The following is a 14,061-nucleotide window of genomic DNA, read 5'->3' on the forward strand; positions in this document are numbered from 1 at the left end:
TAATTTCAATTAAATGCTCTATACCCATGTATTTAACAGGACCTTGCAGAAATACTTCTGGCCTTAAAAAAACCAAAAGGTGAGCAGCATAGCCAGGCATGTAATGATACACTGAATCATTAATGAAAGTACTATATTTTTGCTAAAGAATCTTTCATACTAGAACACATCATTTTCATTACTAAAGAAAAACTCAACACCTAAAATTATGAAACTCTTTATGTTTTAACAGAAAAGTACAATCATGGGAGATGGTGAAATGGAGTGTTTCGGCCCGGCGGCCATCTATCTCCGAAAGCCAGAAAAAGAGAGAATTGAGGCTCAGAACACCCCCTTTGATGCTAAATCAGCTTACTTCGTGACAGATGCAGACGAGATGTACCTGAAGGGTACTCTTACTGGCAGAGAGGGCGGCAAAGCTACTGTCAAAACTCACAGTGGGAAAGTAAGTATTGGGATAAAAAGTTACTGTGCTTGAGTTGTCAGAAGTTTAGTCAAATGTTGTACAAATGTGTGTACAAAAAGTTTCTTACTTTTCGATTTCTATTCAATGTTGTCTACAGACTGTAACAGTAAAAGAAGATGACATCCACCCCATGAATCCTCCCAAGTTTGACAAAATCGAGGACATGGCCATGATGACCCACCTCAATGAGCCTGCTGTGCTGTACAACCTCAAAGAGCGTTACGCAGCATGGATGATCTACGTAAGTCTAAGTTAATCGTGTTTTATTTCTAGGATGAGACGACACCATTGTAAACCTGGACTATCTCGGTTTCAGACCTACTCTGGCTTGTTCTGCGTCACTGTCAATCCCTACAAGTGGCTGCCGGTGTACGACGCAGTTGTTGTGGCTGGATACAGAGGGAAAAAGAGGATTGAAGCCCCACCTCACATCTTCTCCATCTCCGACAACGCCTACCAGTTCATGCTCACTGGTAAGAGGAGTCTGAAAGTGTGTCATGACAAGATTTGACAATGGGAAAGAAACACTTTTGCACAATAATTAATTAATGATTCACCTGAGGTTTTTAAATGAATGCAAAAAGTTCCAACATTACATTTATTTAATAAACGATTTATATCATACGCTGCTTTGTAATAAATGTTACCAAAACCTCTTTTCAATGACTGATATTTCAATGGATATAAAGAAACTGTAAGGGTTAACATAAAATATATAATATGAATAATCTTCATGCTTATTTTCAGATCGTGAGAACCAGTCTGTCCTGATTACGTGAGTAAATACTCCACATAAAGTGAGCTTTTCAGCTATAAACATAAATTAATGCATTATGTATGAGTAATTGATGATCTAATATCAATCTCTAGTGGAGAATCTGGTGCAGGAAAGACTGTGAACACAAAACGTGTCATTCAGTACTTTGCAACTGTTGGTGCGATGTCTGGAACAAAGAAGGCAGAGCCAGTTGCTGGAAAAATGCAGGTTAGTGAATACCTATTCAAAAAAAACAACGTTGATTATATTAATATGACTTTTCAACTTCACCTTATAAGAATCCACTGTCAAATGCAATTACATTAATTGTTCTCATTACATTAATTTTTAAATATAACAACATCTAGGGATCACTGGAAGACCAGATCATTGCAGCAAACCCTCTGCTGGAGGCTTATGGTAATGCCAAGACTGTGAGAAACGACAACTCCTCTCGTTTTGTAAGTTGCACTAATGAATTATTATAACAGAGCAAAACTTCAGACGCACTTTCAAAACATGACAAACAGTTTTTGTACATGATTTCAATCTCTGTAGGGTAAATTCATCAGGATTCACTTTGGCACCACTGGAAAACTTGCCTCAGCTGATATTGAAACTTGTGAGTTAACACTCTTTTAAGACTAAAAAATTTATTTTAAGACTAACAATTGGGTTAATCAGCCTTTTTACAACATTTTTTTAAAGATCTGCTGGAAAAGTCGAGAGTGACATTCCAGCTGTCTGCTGAGAGGAGTTACCACATCTTCTACCAGGTCATGACTGGACACAAGCCAGAGCTGCTCGGTGAGAAATCTACAGGATTGTGTGTTTCAGTTATTTCTTTGTTTGAGAACACTGTTATCATGCAGCACATCAACTCTTTACAGAGGCCCTGCTCATCACCACCAACCCTTATGACTATCCAATGATCAGCCAGGGTGAGATCACTGTGAAGAGCATCAATGATGTGGAGGAGTTCATTGCCACTGATGTATGTGGACAACTTCATTATTACTTTTTATTTGTAACAGCATTATTTTGTGATTATGTGCCATGTATCTGACATGTATTATAAAGGGAAAACACTTCAGGACAATTCTGAAATAATCAAATAATGTGATTTATTTGGTTTTGTAAAAACAGACTGCCATTGACATTCTGGGCTTCACTGCTGATGAGAAAATTAGCATCTACAAGCTGACAGGGGCCGTGATGCATCATGGGAGCATGAAGTTCAAACAGAAGCAGAGAGAGGAGCAGGCTGAACCTGATGGCACTGAGGGTAGGGTTTATTATTAACATAAATCAGCATTCAAACATTGACCTTTCAATAGTGAAAGTAATGCATAGAACTGTTCCAAAATCTGTTCCTCAGTGGCTGATAAAATCGCCTACCTCATGGGTCTCAACTCTGCTGACATGCTGAAAGCTCTGTGCTACCCCAGAGTGAAGGTCGGGAACGAGATGGTGACCAAAGGCCAGACAGTACCACAGGTGATCACTTACCTTCTCAACAGAAAAATAAACCAAATCCCATAGACATTCATATGAGACATTTGTTCTTAAAATCTTAACAAAAAGCATACTACCAATTACACTAACTTTTTAATTTCTCAGGTGAACAATGCAGTAATGGCTCTCTGCAAGTCTGTCTATGAGAAAATGTTCTTGTGGATGGTCGTCCGTATCAATGAGATGTTGGACACCAAGCAGCCAAGACAGTTCTTCATTGGTGTGCTGGACATCGCTGGATTTGAGATTTTTGATGTGAGCAGCAGTCATTAATTTAAGGATTCAAGCATAAAAGATGACAGTCAGCTGTAAAAACTTGCCTCTGTTGAATTATCAGTTCAACAGCTTGGAGCAGCTTTGCATCAACTTCACAAATGAGAAACTGCAACAGTTCTTTAACCACCACATGTTTGTTCTGGAGCAAGAGGAGTACAAGAAAGAAGGTATTGAATGGGAGTTCATTGACTTTGGTATGGACTTGGCCGCCTGCATTGAGCTCATTGAGAAGGTAAGAAGATATTCAGTAAATTACATTTACTATTCACATTGTGCTTGTACTTGAGGGTGAACATTTCTTCAACAGCCAATGGGCATCTTCTCCATCCTTGAAGAGGAGTGTATGTTCCCCAAGGCAACAGACACAAGCTTCAAAAACAAGCTTCATGATCAGCATCTGGGCAAATGTGCGGCTTTCCAGAAGCCCAAGCCTGCCAAAGGTAAAGCAGAGGCTCACTTCTCTCTGGTGCACTACGCCGGGACTGTGGACTACAACATTGTTGGCTGGTTGGACAAGAACAAGGATCCACTGAATGACTCTGTTGTTCAACTCTACCAAAAGTCATCGGTCAAAGTCCTGGCTTTCCTATATGCTGCTCATGCATCTGCTGAAGGTATGAACTTCTGCATTTCCTGAATTCTTCAATTTTAAGTTTTAATTATATGCGGTTCTATCTAAACAACTACTTTTTATATTAAAACAATACTCAGCTTGAGCATATTTTAGATCCCTTAATCTAACCCCATACTTAAACTTAACTACCTTGCCACTAATAACCAGCAAATTAGGAGTTTAAGGATAACATCTTTCTTTGGCATTAATTCAGCTGAGGGAGGTGGTGGAAAGAAAGCAGGCAAGAAGAAGGGTGGTTCCTTCCAGACTGTGTCTGCACTTTTTAAGGTAAACAGATTATTTCTTTTAAGGAAGAATGTGAACCTCCTCTCAATGAAAAACTAGACTAATTAACATTTCCACAGGAGAACTTGGGTAAGCTGATGACTAACCTGAGGAGCACTCACCCTCACTTTGTGCGCTGCTTGATTCCTAATGAGTCCAAGACTCCAGGTAAATATACTCTCCAAAGACTCAAATTCGTCACAGTTTTAAAATACTTCTGAAACATTTTTGCATTGCATTTTTGCATTGCAGGTCTGATGGAGAACTTCCTGGTCATCCACCAGCTCAGGTGTAATGGTGTGCTGGAGGGTATCAGAATCTGTAGGAAGGGTTTCCCCAGCAGAATCCTCTACGGTGACTTCAAGCAGAGGTAAAGACACCACACCTTTCTCAAACTGTGAATTAAAGATAATTTACCACCTATTCCTAACCATATTTCAAAACAGTGCTTTCAGTATTTTTGTGGATTAGCCAAATCATGAATACTCCCTTAAATGTTGTCCAGGTACAAAGTATTAAATGCTAGTGTCATCCCTGAGGGACAGTTCATTGACAACAAAAAAGCTTCAGAGAAACTTTTGGGCTCTATTGATGTTGACCACACACAATACAAGTTTGGACACACCAAGGTGAGTTACTCAGTAAATACACCATATGGCCAAATGTATGTGGGTACCCATATCTAATTAAAGTAACTGGTGTCAAGCCATTCCAAACTTTTTGCTTTTTCTTCTTTTTTTAAAATTAGGTGATATTGATTTTCCTCTAATCTTTCTAATCTCTAATCCCAGTCCTGGCATCCCGTATGCCATATGGCAGCAGTCAGAATTCCAATGTAGCCTAAAAGTAATAGATAGAGGTTATGGATTTTTGCCAGTAAAATGATTTCACAATAAACCTCTTTAACAAACTTGACAATATGGAAGTCTTTAGCATGTAACATAATTTTTTTTTTTCCTGGAACTGACGAAGTGTAGTTTACCCCAGGCCACATTAAAGTTGAAACAGACTATAGTCTTCTTCAATAGTATACTATTTATATTTTCTATATGTTCTTGTAGGTGTTCTTTAAAGCTGGTCTATTGGGAACTCTTGAGGAAATGAGAGATGAGAAACTAGCAGAACTGGTTACCATGACTCAGGCTTTGTGCCGTGGATACGTCATGAGAAAGGAGTTTGTCAAAATGATGGAGAGAAGGTATGAATCTACAAAAAACAGTTTGGAACACAATTGTCTAGTACCACAATGTGATATTGACTTATTTACTCATTACATTTTACACAGAGAAGCAATTTATTCCATTCAATACAACATCCGCTCATTCATGAATGTCAAACATTGGCCATGGATGAAGCTCTACTTTAAGATCAAGCCTCTTCTGAAGAGTGCAGAGACTGAGAAAGAAATGGCAGCTATGAAGGAGAATTATGAGAAAATGAAGGAAGATCTTGCAAAAGCATTAGCTAAAAAGAAGGAGCTTGAGGAGAAAATGGTGTCACTTCTTCAAGAGAAAAATGACCTTCAGCTGCAAGTCACAGCTGTGAGTATTTCATGTCTTACTGATCCTAACATGGATCCTGTGGAGCTATGAACATAATTAATTAATTATATATATTAATTATAAACAGGAATCAGAAAACCTTTCTGATGCTGAGGAGAGATGTGAAGGTCTGATCAAAAGCAAGATCCAGCTCGAGGCCAAACTCAAAGAGACAAATGAGAGACTGGAGGATGAAGAGGAAATCAATGCTGAACTGACTGCCAAGAAGAGGAAACTGGAGGATGAATGCTCCGAACTGAAGAAAGACATTGATGACCTGGAGCTTACCTTGGCCAAAGTGGAAAAAGAGAAACATGCAACCGAAAATAAGGTCAGTAATTTTAACATTGTCACACTGTTGATTTTGTTTCAGTCTCTTAAGAATGAAACCAATAAATGATGTTTAAATTTAGGTGAAAAACCTGACAGAGGAGATGGCCTCTCAAGATGAAAGCATTGCCAAACTGACCAAAGAGAAGAAAGCCCTCCAAGAGGCACATCAGCAGACTCTTGATGACCTTCAGGCAGAGGAAGACAAAGTCAACACTCTGACTAAAGCCAAGACAAAGCTTGAGCAGCAAGTGGACGATGTATGATGTCCGGCATGAGAATAAATTAATAAATGGGAATAACTGAGAATATGGTTGCTATCTATCAGATTGTAATGCTCTGGTTTCTGTAAAAACAGCTTGAGGGCTCATTGGAGCAAGAGAAGAAGCTCCGTATGGACCTTGAGAGAGCCAAGAGGAAGCTTGAGGGTGATCTGAAACTGGCTCAGGAGTCCATAATGGACCTGGAGAATGACAAACAGCAATCAGATGAGAAGATCAAAAAGTGAGTTGATGTCATCTTTATATAATTACACATTTGACCAAATTTTTGCACATTTTACAAAACACTACTTTTAAAACAGGAAGGACTTTGAGATAAGTCAGCTTCTCAGCAAGATTGAGGATGAACAGTCTTTGGGAGCACAGCTTCAGAAGAAGATCAAAGAACTTCAGGTAATACTAAAACTTTTCTTTATTATGTAAAAAACATTCAGAGAAAATGCACATCACAAATATCACAAAAGTTTTTTTTTTCTCAATTAGGCCCGTATAGAGGAACTGGAAGAGGAAATTGAAGCAGAAAGAGCTGCACGTGCTAAAGTGGAGAAGCAGAGAGCTGATCTCTCCAGGGAACTTGAAGAGATTAGCGAGAGGCTCGAGGAAGCTGGTGGTGCCACTGCTGCCCAGATTGAGATGAACAAGAAGCGTGAAGCTGAATTCCAGAAGTTGCGTCGTGATCTGGAAGAGTCCACCTTGCAGCATGAGGCTACAGCCGCAGCTCTCAGAAAGAAGCAGGCAGACAGTGTGGCTGAACTCGGAGAACAGATCGACAACCTCCAGCGGGTCAAGCAGAAGCTGGAGAAGGAGAAGAGTGAATACAAGATGGAGATTGATGACTTGACAAGCAACATGGAGGCTGTGGCTAAGGCAAAGGTAATGTGATTAGAAGATCACTAAATATAAAAAATCTTTATAAACCTCTGCATTTAAACTTTCACCTTTTTAGACAAATTTAGAGAAGATGTGTCGTACACTGGAAGACCAGTTGAGTGAAATCAAGACCAAAAACGATGAAAATGTTCGTCAGTTGAATGACATGAATGCACAACGTGCAAGACTTCAGACTGAAAATGGTAAGACATGGCCAATAGTGTACACTTAATAATTTTTTTTTAAACATTTTTATAAGTTTCTATACATGATATTTTATATTAAGATTTCTAACATAATGATTCCAAGGTGAATTTAGCCGCCAAATGGAAGAGAAAGAAGCACTGGTTTCACAGTTAACTAGAGGAAAACAGGCTTATACTCAGCAAATTGAGGAACTCAAAAGACATATTGAAGAAGAAGTCAAGGTAGAGTTATACAAAATGTATTTGCTCTTGTTTGATTATTTAAATTATTGCAAAGTTAGCAGATTGTTTAAAATCTCAAAATATGCTGTTTTACAGGCCAAGAACGCTCTGGCTCATGCGGTTCAGTCTGCCCGCCATGACTGTGATTTGCTCAGAGAGCAGTATGAGGAGGAGCAGGAGGCCAAAGCTGAACTCCAGCGAGGAATGTCTAAGGCCAACAGTGAGGTGGCTCAGTGGAGATCCAAATATGAGACTGATGCCATCCAACGCACTGAGGAGCTTGAGGAAGCCAAGTAACTAAAAGAAAAAAGTCTTTAATATCCTAAATTTACCAAAAAATATTAGCACAATTTCATTATTTTATACCACTTTCTTCAGGAAAAAGCTTGCACAGCGTCTGCAGGATGCTGAAGAATCCATTGAAGCAGTGAACTCAAAGTGTGCCTCACTGGAAAAGACCAAACAGAGACTGCAGGGTGAAGTAGAGGACCTTATGATTGATGTGGAGAGGGCAAATGCATTGGCTGCCAACCTTGACAAGAAGCAGAGAAACTTTGACAAGGTAGGAAAGAATAATCTCAAAATTGAAATCTTGAAACATGGACCATTTAACAATAATTACAATTCTTTCATTTCCAGGTCCTAGCAGAGTGGAAACAGAAGTATGAGGAAGGCCAGGCTGAACTAGAAGGGGCTCAGAAAGAAGCTCGTTCTCTCAGCACTGAGGTTTTCAAAATGAAGAACTCCTATGAAGAAGCTCTTGACCACCTTGAGACACTAAAGAGGGAGAACAAGAATCTGCAACGTAAATATAACATTTAAAAAAACTATTAAAGAAGAAAAGCATAAAAACAGTAAATTCTGATTACAATTCTGCATTTTAAATCCTTTAGAGGAGATTTCTGATCTCACTGAGCAGCTTGGAGAGACTGGAAAGAGCATTCATGAATTAGAGAAAGCCAAGAAGACTGTGGAGTCTGAGAAAGCAGAGATTCAGACTGCACTTGAAGAGGCAGAGGTGTCATTACTTTACTACTACATTCACATGAATCAATCACTTTTATTTATATAGCGCTTTTAACAATACAGATTGTATCAAAGCACTGAACGGTATCAAATAGAAGAACAGAGTGATGGTAATGTATAATGACAAGATGAAACACTTTTATTAAATGTAATCAAAATTGGCGATAATCGCTAGAAATTAAGTGTCCCCAACTAAGGACAAGGAACCAAAACCGCATTTGTGAAAAAACTGAGAAAAAAAAAAAACCTTGGGAGAAACCAGGCTCACTTGGGGCCAGTTCTTTAGACACTGTTACTTAAATACATTAAAACACTGAATGTGGAGTGATCCTTCGAAATCTGTCATAGTTGTGCTGCAATATGCTATAGTATAGTTTGACAATAAGGTATAATAGAAATATTTGCACTTTTCCCTTATAGGGTACCCTGGAGCATGAAGAGTCCAAGATTCTTCGTGTGCAGCTTGAGCTGAACCAGGTGAAGAGTGAGATTGACAGAAAGCTTGCTGAGAAGGATGAGGAGATGGAACAGATCAAGAGGAACAGCCAAAGAGTGATCGATTCCATGCAGAGCACTCTGGACTCTGAGGTCAGGAGCAGAAACGATGCCCTGAGAGTCAAAAAAAAGATGGAGGGAGATCTGAATGAAATGGAGATCCAGTTGAGTCATGCCAACCGCCAGGCTGCTGAGGCCCAGAAACAACTCAGAAACCTCCAAGGCCAACTCAAGGTACCTTTCTGTAGAATGAGGAATTACAAAACATATGAATATGATAAATGAATTAAACACAACATGGCATGCAACTAAGAAAAATAGGATTATTACCACAGGATGCCCAACTGCACCTTGATGAAGCTGTCAGAGGACAGGAGGACATGAAGGAGCAGGTGGCCATGGTGGAGCGCAGGAATAACCTGATGCAAGCAGAGATCGAGGAGCTGAGAGGTGCACTGGAGCAGACAGAGAGAGGCCGCAAAGTGGCAGAGCAGGAGCTGGTTGATGCCAGCGAGCGTGTGGGACTGCTCCACTCACAAGTACAGAAACAGTATTAATACTAGGAGCAAATTCGGGAAAAAGTTCTAGTTGGCTGTACACAAACTACCTGCTTATCTCCCACAGAACACAAGTCTTATAAACACCAAGAAGAAGCTTGAGGCTGATCTGGTCCAGGTTCAAGGTGAGGTGGATGATGCTGTCCAGGAGGCCAGAAATGCAGAGGAGAAGGCCAAGAAGGCCATCACTGATGTGGGTGTTTATATTCTCTTACTTAATTCTAATTTAAACAGTTGTTTGGCTTTGCGTAGCTGTGTGTGGTAAGAAATGGAAACTTTAAAGAAGGCATTTCAATTTAAGTTTTATGTTTCAGGCTGCGATGATGGCTGAGGAGCTGAAGAAGGAGCAGGACACCAGTTCTCACCTGGAGAGGATGAAGAAGAACCTGGAGGTGACTGTCAAAGACCTGCAGCACCGTCTGGATGAGGCTGAGAGTCTGGCCATGAAGGGTGGAAAGAAACAACTCCAGAAACTGGAGTCCAGGGTAAATTACAAGCTGAATAGAGTCTTAGATGAATTGGCTATAGTAGAGTATTTACAGTTGACAACATGTCCCTCTACTGAAGGTGCGCGAGCTGGAGACTGAAGTTGAAGCTGAACAGAGACGTGGTGCAGACGCTGTGAAAGGAGTGCGCAAATATGAAAGGAGAGTGAAGGAGCTCACCTACCAGGTAAAACTACACTTGATTTAGAAATGTACATTTAATTACAATATACATATTTTAAGACCAACAACAATACTTACATCCAAAGACTGAGGAAGACAAGAAGAATGTGACCCGACTGCAGGATCTGGTAGACAAGCTGCAGCTGAAAGTGAAGGCCTACAAGCGCCAAGCTGAAGAAGCTGTAAGTTTAATGCCAGATGTCCCCCGTAGCACATGTACATCTTGAATATGTGTGTTTGACATCTGCAAGACATGTTTTACGGTGTTTGCATCATCTGCAATATGTCTATAGAAAGTCAGAATATGTGTAAAACTGACATCTGTCAGATGTTTATAGACAGCAGATGCTTTCCAGATCAAGACATTTTAACAGAAATCTTGCAGATGCTTATGTGCTATCTGGGTCTTGAGGTTTAGGCATTTTCTATTGAATATATTCAGTGTCTGGAGTGCAATGCTCTGAAAGGGGTTGGATATCTTGTGTCATCCTAACAGGAGGAGCAGGCCAACACTCACCTGTCCAGGTACAGGAAGGTGCAGCACGAGATGGAGGAGGCTCAGGAGCGTGCTGACATCGCTGAGTCGCAGGTCAACAAGCTGAGAGCCAAGAGCCGTGATGCTGGAAAGGTAACAAACACAAACAGTAGCTGTAAAATTAGACATTAAGGGGGACACAATGGGTGATCTGGAGTATGGTTAATGGTTAATCAGATATTGTTTGTTTCTGATGTGAAAACAATCACACTAAATAACGGAACTGACCTGCTATTAATGAATTGGTAAAAATGTATGTATGTATTAACTCACTTTCCCATGAATTGTGACAGGCACATCGTGGAATAGAAAATTTATATATCATTTCCACTCACAGCAACAGACTCCAACATTCTTTTGAACCTTTATAATTTAGCCGTGACAAATAGACATGTTCCATTCTCTCTTGGTACTTTGGACAGGAAGCAAAATTTTATAAATCCAAGAAGCAAACATGAAGTGAGCAAGCCTCCATTAATTTTGCCGTCTTCTGCATAGTTGTTACATAGTAATGGGGTAAACAGGTGTCTGTCTGATGAGGCAAAGGTACTGTGGTTCAAAACCAAAAAAATACAAAATGAACACAAACCACCGAGGGTAGTGTGAATGGGGAGCTGTCGTGCATGTCTTGATTTTGCATGTCTTGAGTTCTGTGTTCCTAGGTCAACATATTTTGTTGACCCTGGAACAACATTTAAATCCAAAAATGTTGTCAACATCTCTCAGCACCTAACCTAACCTTATCCATGAGTAATCCTTAAAATCTGATATAATGATAGATTAATGATACTAATGTACAAACATTAAGCACTGATTGTAAGCCTAAACCTTACAAAACCTCACTTCAAATCTGATTGGCTTGCCACAATGGTGTTCCATGGTCTACAAACACATTGACCTAGGAATACGTCCAACTCAGCAAACTCAGGTTCTTCAGCTGTCACACTTTGATTCGAACCAGGCAATCAAATCAAATGTGAAAGCACCCTAAGTTTGATGATTGAGCTGTACTCTACAAAGCTGAAGTTTATACTAAAACATTGTTTTGCATTTTCAAGAGTAAGGATGAAGAATGAAGAGAAGACACCACACCTACAAGCAAGCATACAATATGACATGTGCTGAGTTTTCATGTGCGTCCAATAAAAATAACACAGATTCTATGCTGTCATAATTTTTATTGTAAACTATATGAAACTATATTTAAACATAGCATATTTTCATTCGGCAAAACATTTTTTTTAAAAAAAAAGAGGCTTAGCAATTTATCTTAAGAACCAGCAATATTTGCAGTACACAATAGCAACAATAATATACATTAGTAGGTTTAATGGGTATTTAGTCTTTTGCTGGCACCACAGAATTTATCAGAATTTGATGAAAGTCTTGCTCTGTGTTCAATCTGACTCCAAATTGAAGTGACTGTTAAATTTAGGTTGTATTCTTAATTAAAGAGAGATCATGGATATTAATTGTATAATGATTTAATATTTTATCTCATACTTTAAATTTTCCATTAATTAAGGACCAGGTATTACACAGGAATAACACTTTGTTTCATAGTGAATCTAAGGACATAAACTGGATGTGGAGTTATTCCTTCAAGTGAGCTGCGCCTACATGATCATAACAAAATGTGTATTTTTCTCTTTAACTATGAGAAATATACTATTTCTCAAAATCAGAAGCCCCTAATTATGTTCCCCATGGTTCAGCATCAGTGCTTCAGTATGATCTGTCCTGAACGCAGATTTATGGAAATATCACCACCAATCAATCTACTTGAAGAGTTCAGAATAGATCCCAATGTAACAATTTATTTTTAGTCAGGTAAAGTTGTGTGACACCAATTACATAAACAATCAGAGGTCAATTCAAAGATATTAAATCATATCAATACGAAACATAAGATGCTCCAAGATTAATCTAAGATTAAAAGACGTATACCTGACTTACCTGATAGCATGGAACATAGAGACACACACAACACTATTGGTTACTCTGGCTACAGAGTCACCAAGTAGTGTTTTGTCCCATCCCTTATATATCCAATCAATCAATCAATCAATCAATCAATCATTTTTATTTATATAGCGCTTTTAACAACACAGGTTGCATCAAAGCACTGTACAGTATAATGTAGAAGAGTACAATGACAGGGCTGTATAATGACAAGAGTGAACAATTTGTTATTAAATGCAGAGCTCTGTAATCAATTCAACGTTAAATCACTAGAAGTTAAGTGTCCCCAACAAAGCAAGCCAGAGGCGACAGCGTCAAGGAAACAAAACCCCATCCATACAGAATGGAGAAAAAAAAAACCTTGGGAGAAACCAGACTCAGTTGGGGTCAGTTCTCCTCTGACCGGACGCCCAGCACTTAACTTCCACTTCAATTTTAAAAACAGCTGTGTCAGATAGTGTAAATGACTTAGTGTGTGTGTGTGTGTGTGCATCTGCCTGTCCACAGGCGCATCTAGGTTTTCTGGTCTCTGATGAACATAATCTCTGGGTGCTGATCCACCATCTAGTCTGGATACAAACTGTGAAAACAGATTGAGAAAGAGACAGGACTAATATTAGCGTAGATGCCAGTCTTTTTACGATGTCACAAGTACATCGTATTTTAGGAGTAGTGTTCCCGGTTCCAGCAAATCTAAGTAATGCAGCCTAAAAATCCTTTAACGGATTTGAATAATAAAAAGTATGTTGGTGTGTTATGTGTAGGCTAAGTTAAAAAGATGTGTCTTTAATCTAGATTTAAACTGACAGAGTGTGTCTGCCTCCTGAACAGAGTTAGGGAGATTGTTCCAGAGTTTAGGTGCTAGATAGGAAAAGGATCTGCTGCCCGCAATTGATTTTGATATTCTAGGTATTATCAAATGACCAGAGTTTTGAGAACGCAGCGGACAGGCAGACAACAAATCTTCAGATCATATGTAAAAATATAAAAGACCTTTGGTCTTTTAGTTTCTGTGGTCTGGGTTGCACTTGGCTGGAGATAAATATTCTCACAGACCCCTGAAGGGTGCACATCCCCTCCTTAGCAGAACCATTCTACAAAAGTTCTCACTCTTTCTCAAAATATAAATGACTACAGTGAAATTGAGACCAATTTACCAATCACACTGACATGTTCAGAAAAATACCAGACATGAAAGGGTTAAGATCATGAATATTTAAGATATAATAAAAGCAGCTTGCAAGTCTGGAAGAAGAGAGCTAAAGATGGAGGAAGAAACAAAGGAGCAAATGGTCTTTCTCCCAGATCTTCCTTTCAGGTTCAAAAGTTTATTACTTTATTGTATGGTGTGTGTGCTGCAATAGATCCTAAACTTTGGTTTCATGTGGAATTAATTTCATAAGGAAATAAATTGACTTCTTTACCATGTCTTAATAGACCGCTGTGTATTACTAAC

General features: G+C 39.1%; 1 protein-coding gene across 4 annotated transcripts; it reads left to right on the forward strand.

The window, feature by feature from the left end:
• The first annotated feature begins 229 nt into the window (after positions 1-229).
• LOC122327903 (myosin heavy chain, fast skeletal muscle-like) lies at positions 230-11,734 on the forward strand. 4 transcript variants are annotated; one of them, XM_043223573.1, is made up of 39 exons: positions 230-445; positions 564-707; positions 783-939; positions 1,214-1,241; positions 1,337-1,451; positions 1,592-1,684; positions 1,782-1,845; positions 1,932-2,030; positions 2,114-2,217; positions 2,370-2,508; positions 2,602-2,720; positions 2,844-2,993; positions 3,076-3,246; positions 3,322-3,628; positions 3,842-3,915; positions 3,993-4,080; positions 4,165-4,282; positions 4,418-4,541; positions 4,974-5,110; positions 5,198-5,453; positions 5,542-5,784; positions 5,867-6,043; positions 6,142-6,287; positions 6,367-6,457; positions 6,548-6,937; positions 7,011-7,137; positions 7,244-7,362; positions 7,459-7,655; positions 7,741-7,924; positions 8,002-8,167; positions 8,256-8,380; positions 8,809-9,117; positions 9,219-9,422; positions 9,508-9,633; positions 9,755-9,925; positions 10,008-10,112; positions 10,195-10,290; positions 10,605-10,736; positions 11,702-11,734. In XM_043223573.1, the coding sequence occupies exons 1-39, from the start codon at positions 245-247 to the stop codon at positions 11,717-11,719; spliced, it is 5,814 nt and encodes a 1,937-aa protein (XP_043079508.1). In that variant the 5' UTR covers positions 230-244; the 3' UTR covers positions 11,720-11,734. The 4 variants fall into 4 exon arrangements, with proteins under 4 accessions (XP_043079508.1, XP_043079507.1, XP_043079505.1 ...); XM_043223572.1 differs by having other exon boundaries at positions 4,974-5,453; XM_043223570.1 differs by having other exon boundaries at positions 7,244-7,655.
• The last annotated feature ends 2,327 nt before the right edge of the window (positions 11,735-14,061 follow it).

The sequence above is a fragment of the Puntigrus tetrazona genome, chromosome 22, assembly GCF_018831695.1.
Source record: "Puntigrus tetrazona isolate hp1 chromosome 22, ASM1883169v1, whole genome shotgun sequence".
In the NCBI taxonomy this organism is placed as follows: Eukaryota; Metazoa; Chordata; class Actinopteri; order Cypriniformes; family Cyprinidae; genus Puntigrus; species Puntigrus tetrazona.

Coding starts and splice junctions, on each gene's coding strand:
- LOC122327903 (XM_043223569.1), top strand. CDS start 245: ATGGGAGATGGTGAAATGGAGTGTTTCGGCCCGGCGGCCATCTATCTC. Junction 2,031..2,113: donor ACACAAGCCAGAGCTGCTCG/GTGAGAAATCTA, acceptor AACTCTTTACAG/AGGCCCTGCTCATCACCACC. Junction 2,994..3,075: donor CTGGATTTGAGATTTTTGAT/GTGAGCAGCAGT, acceptor TTGAATTATCAG/TTCAACAGCTTGGAGCAGCT.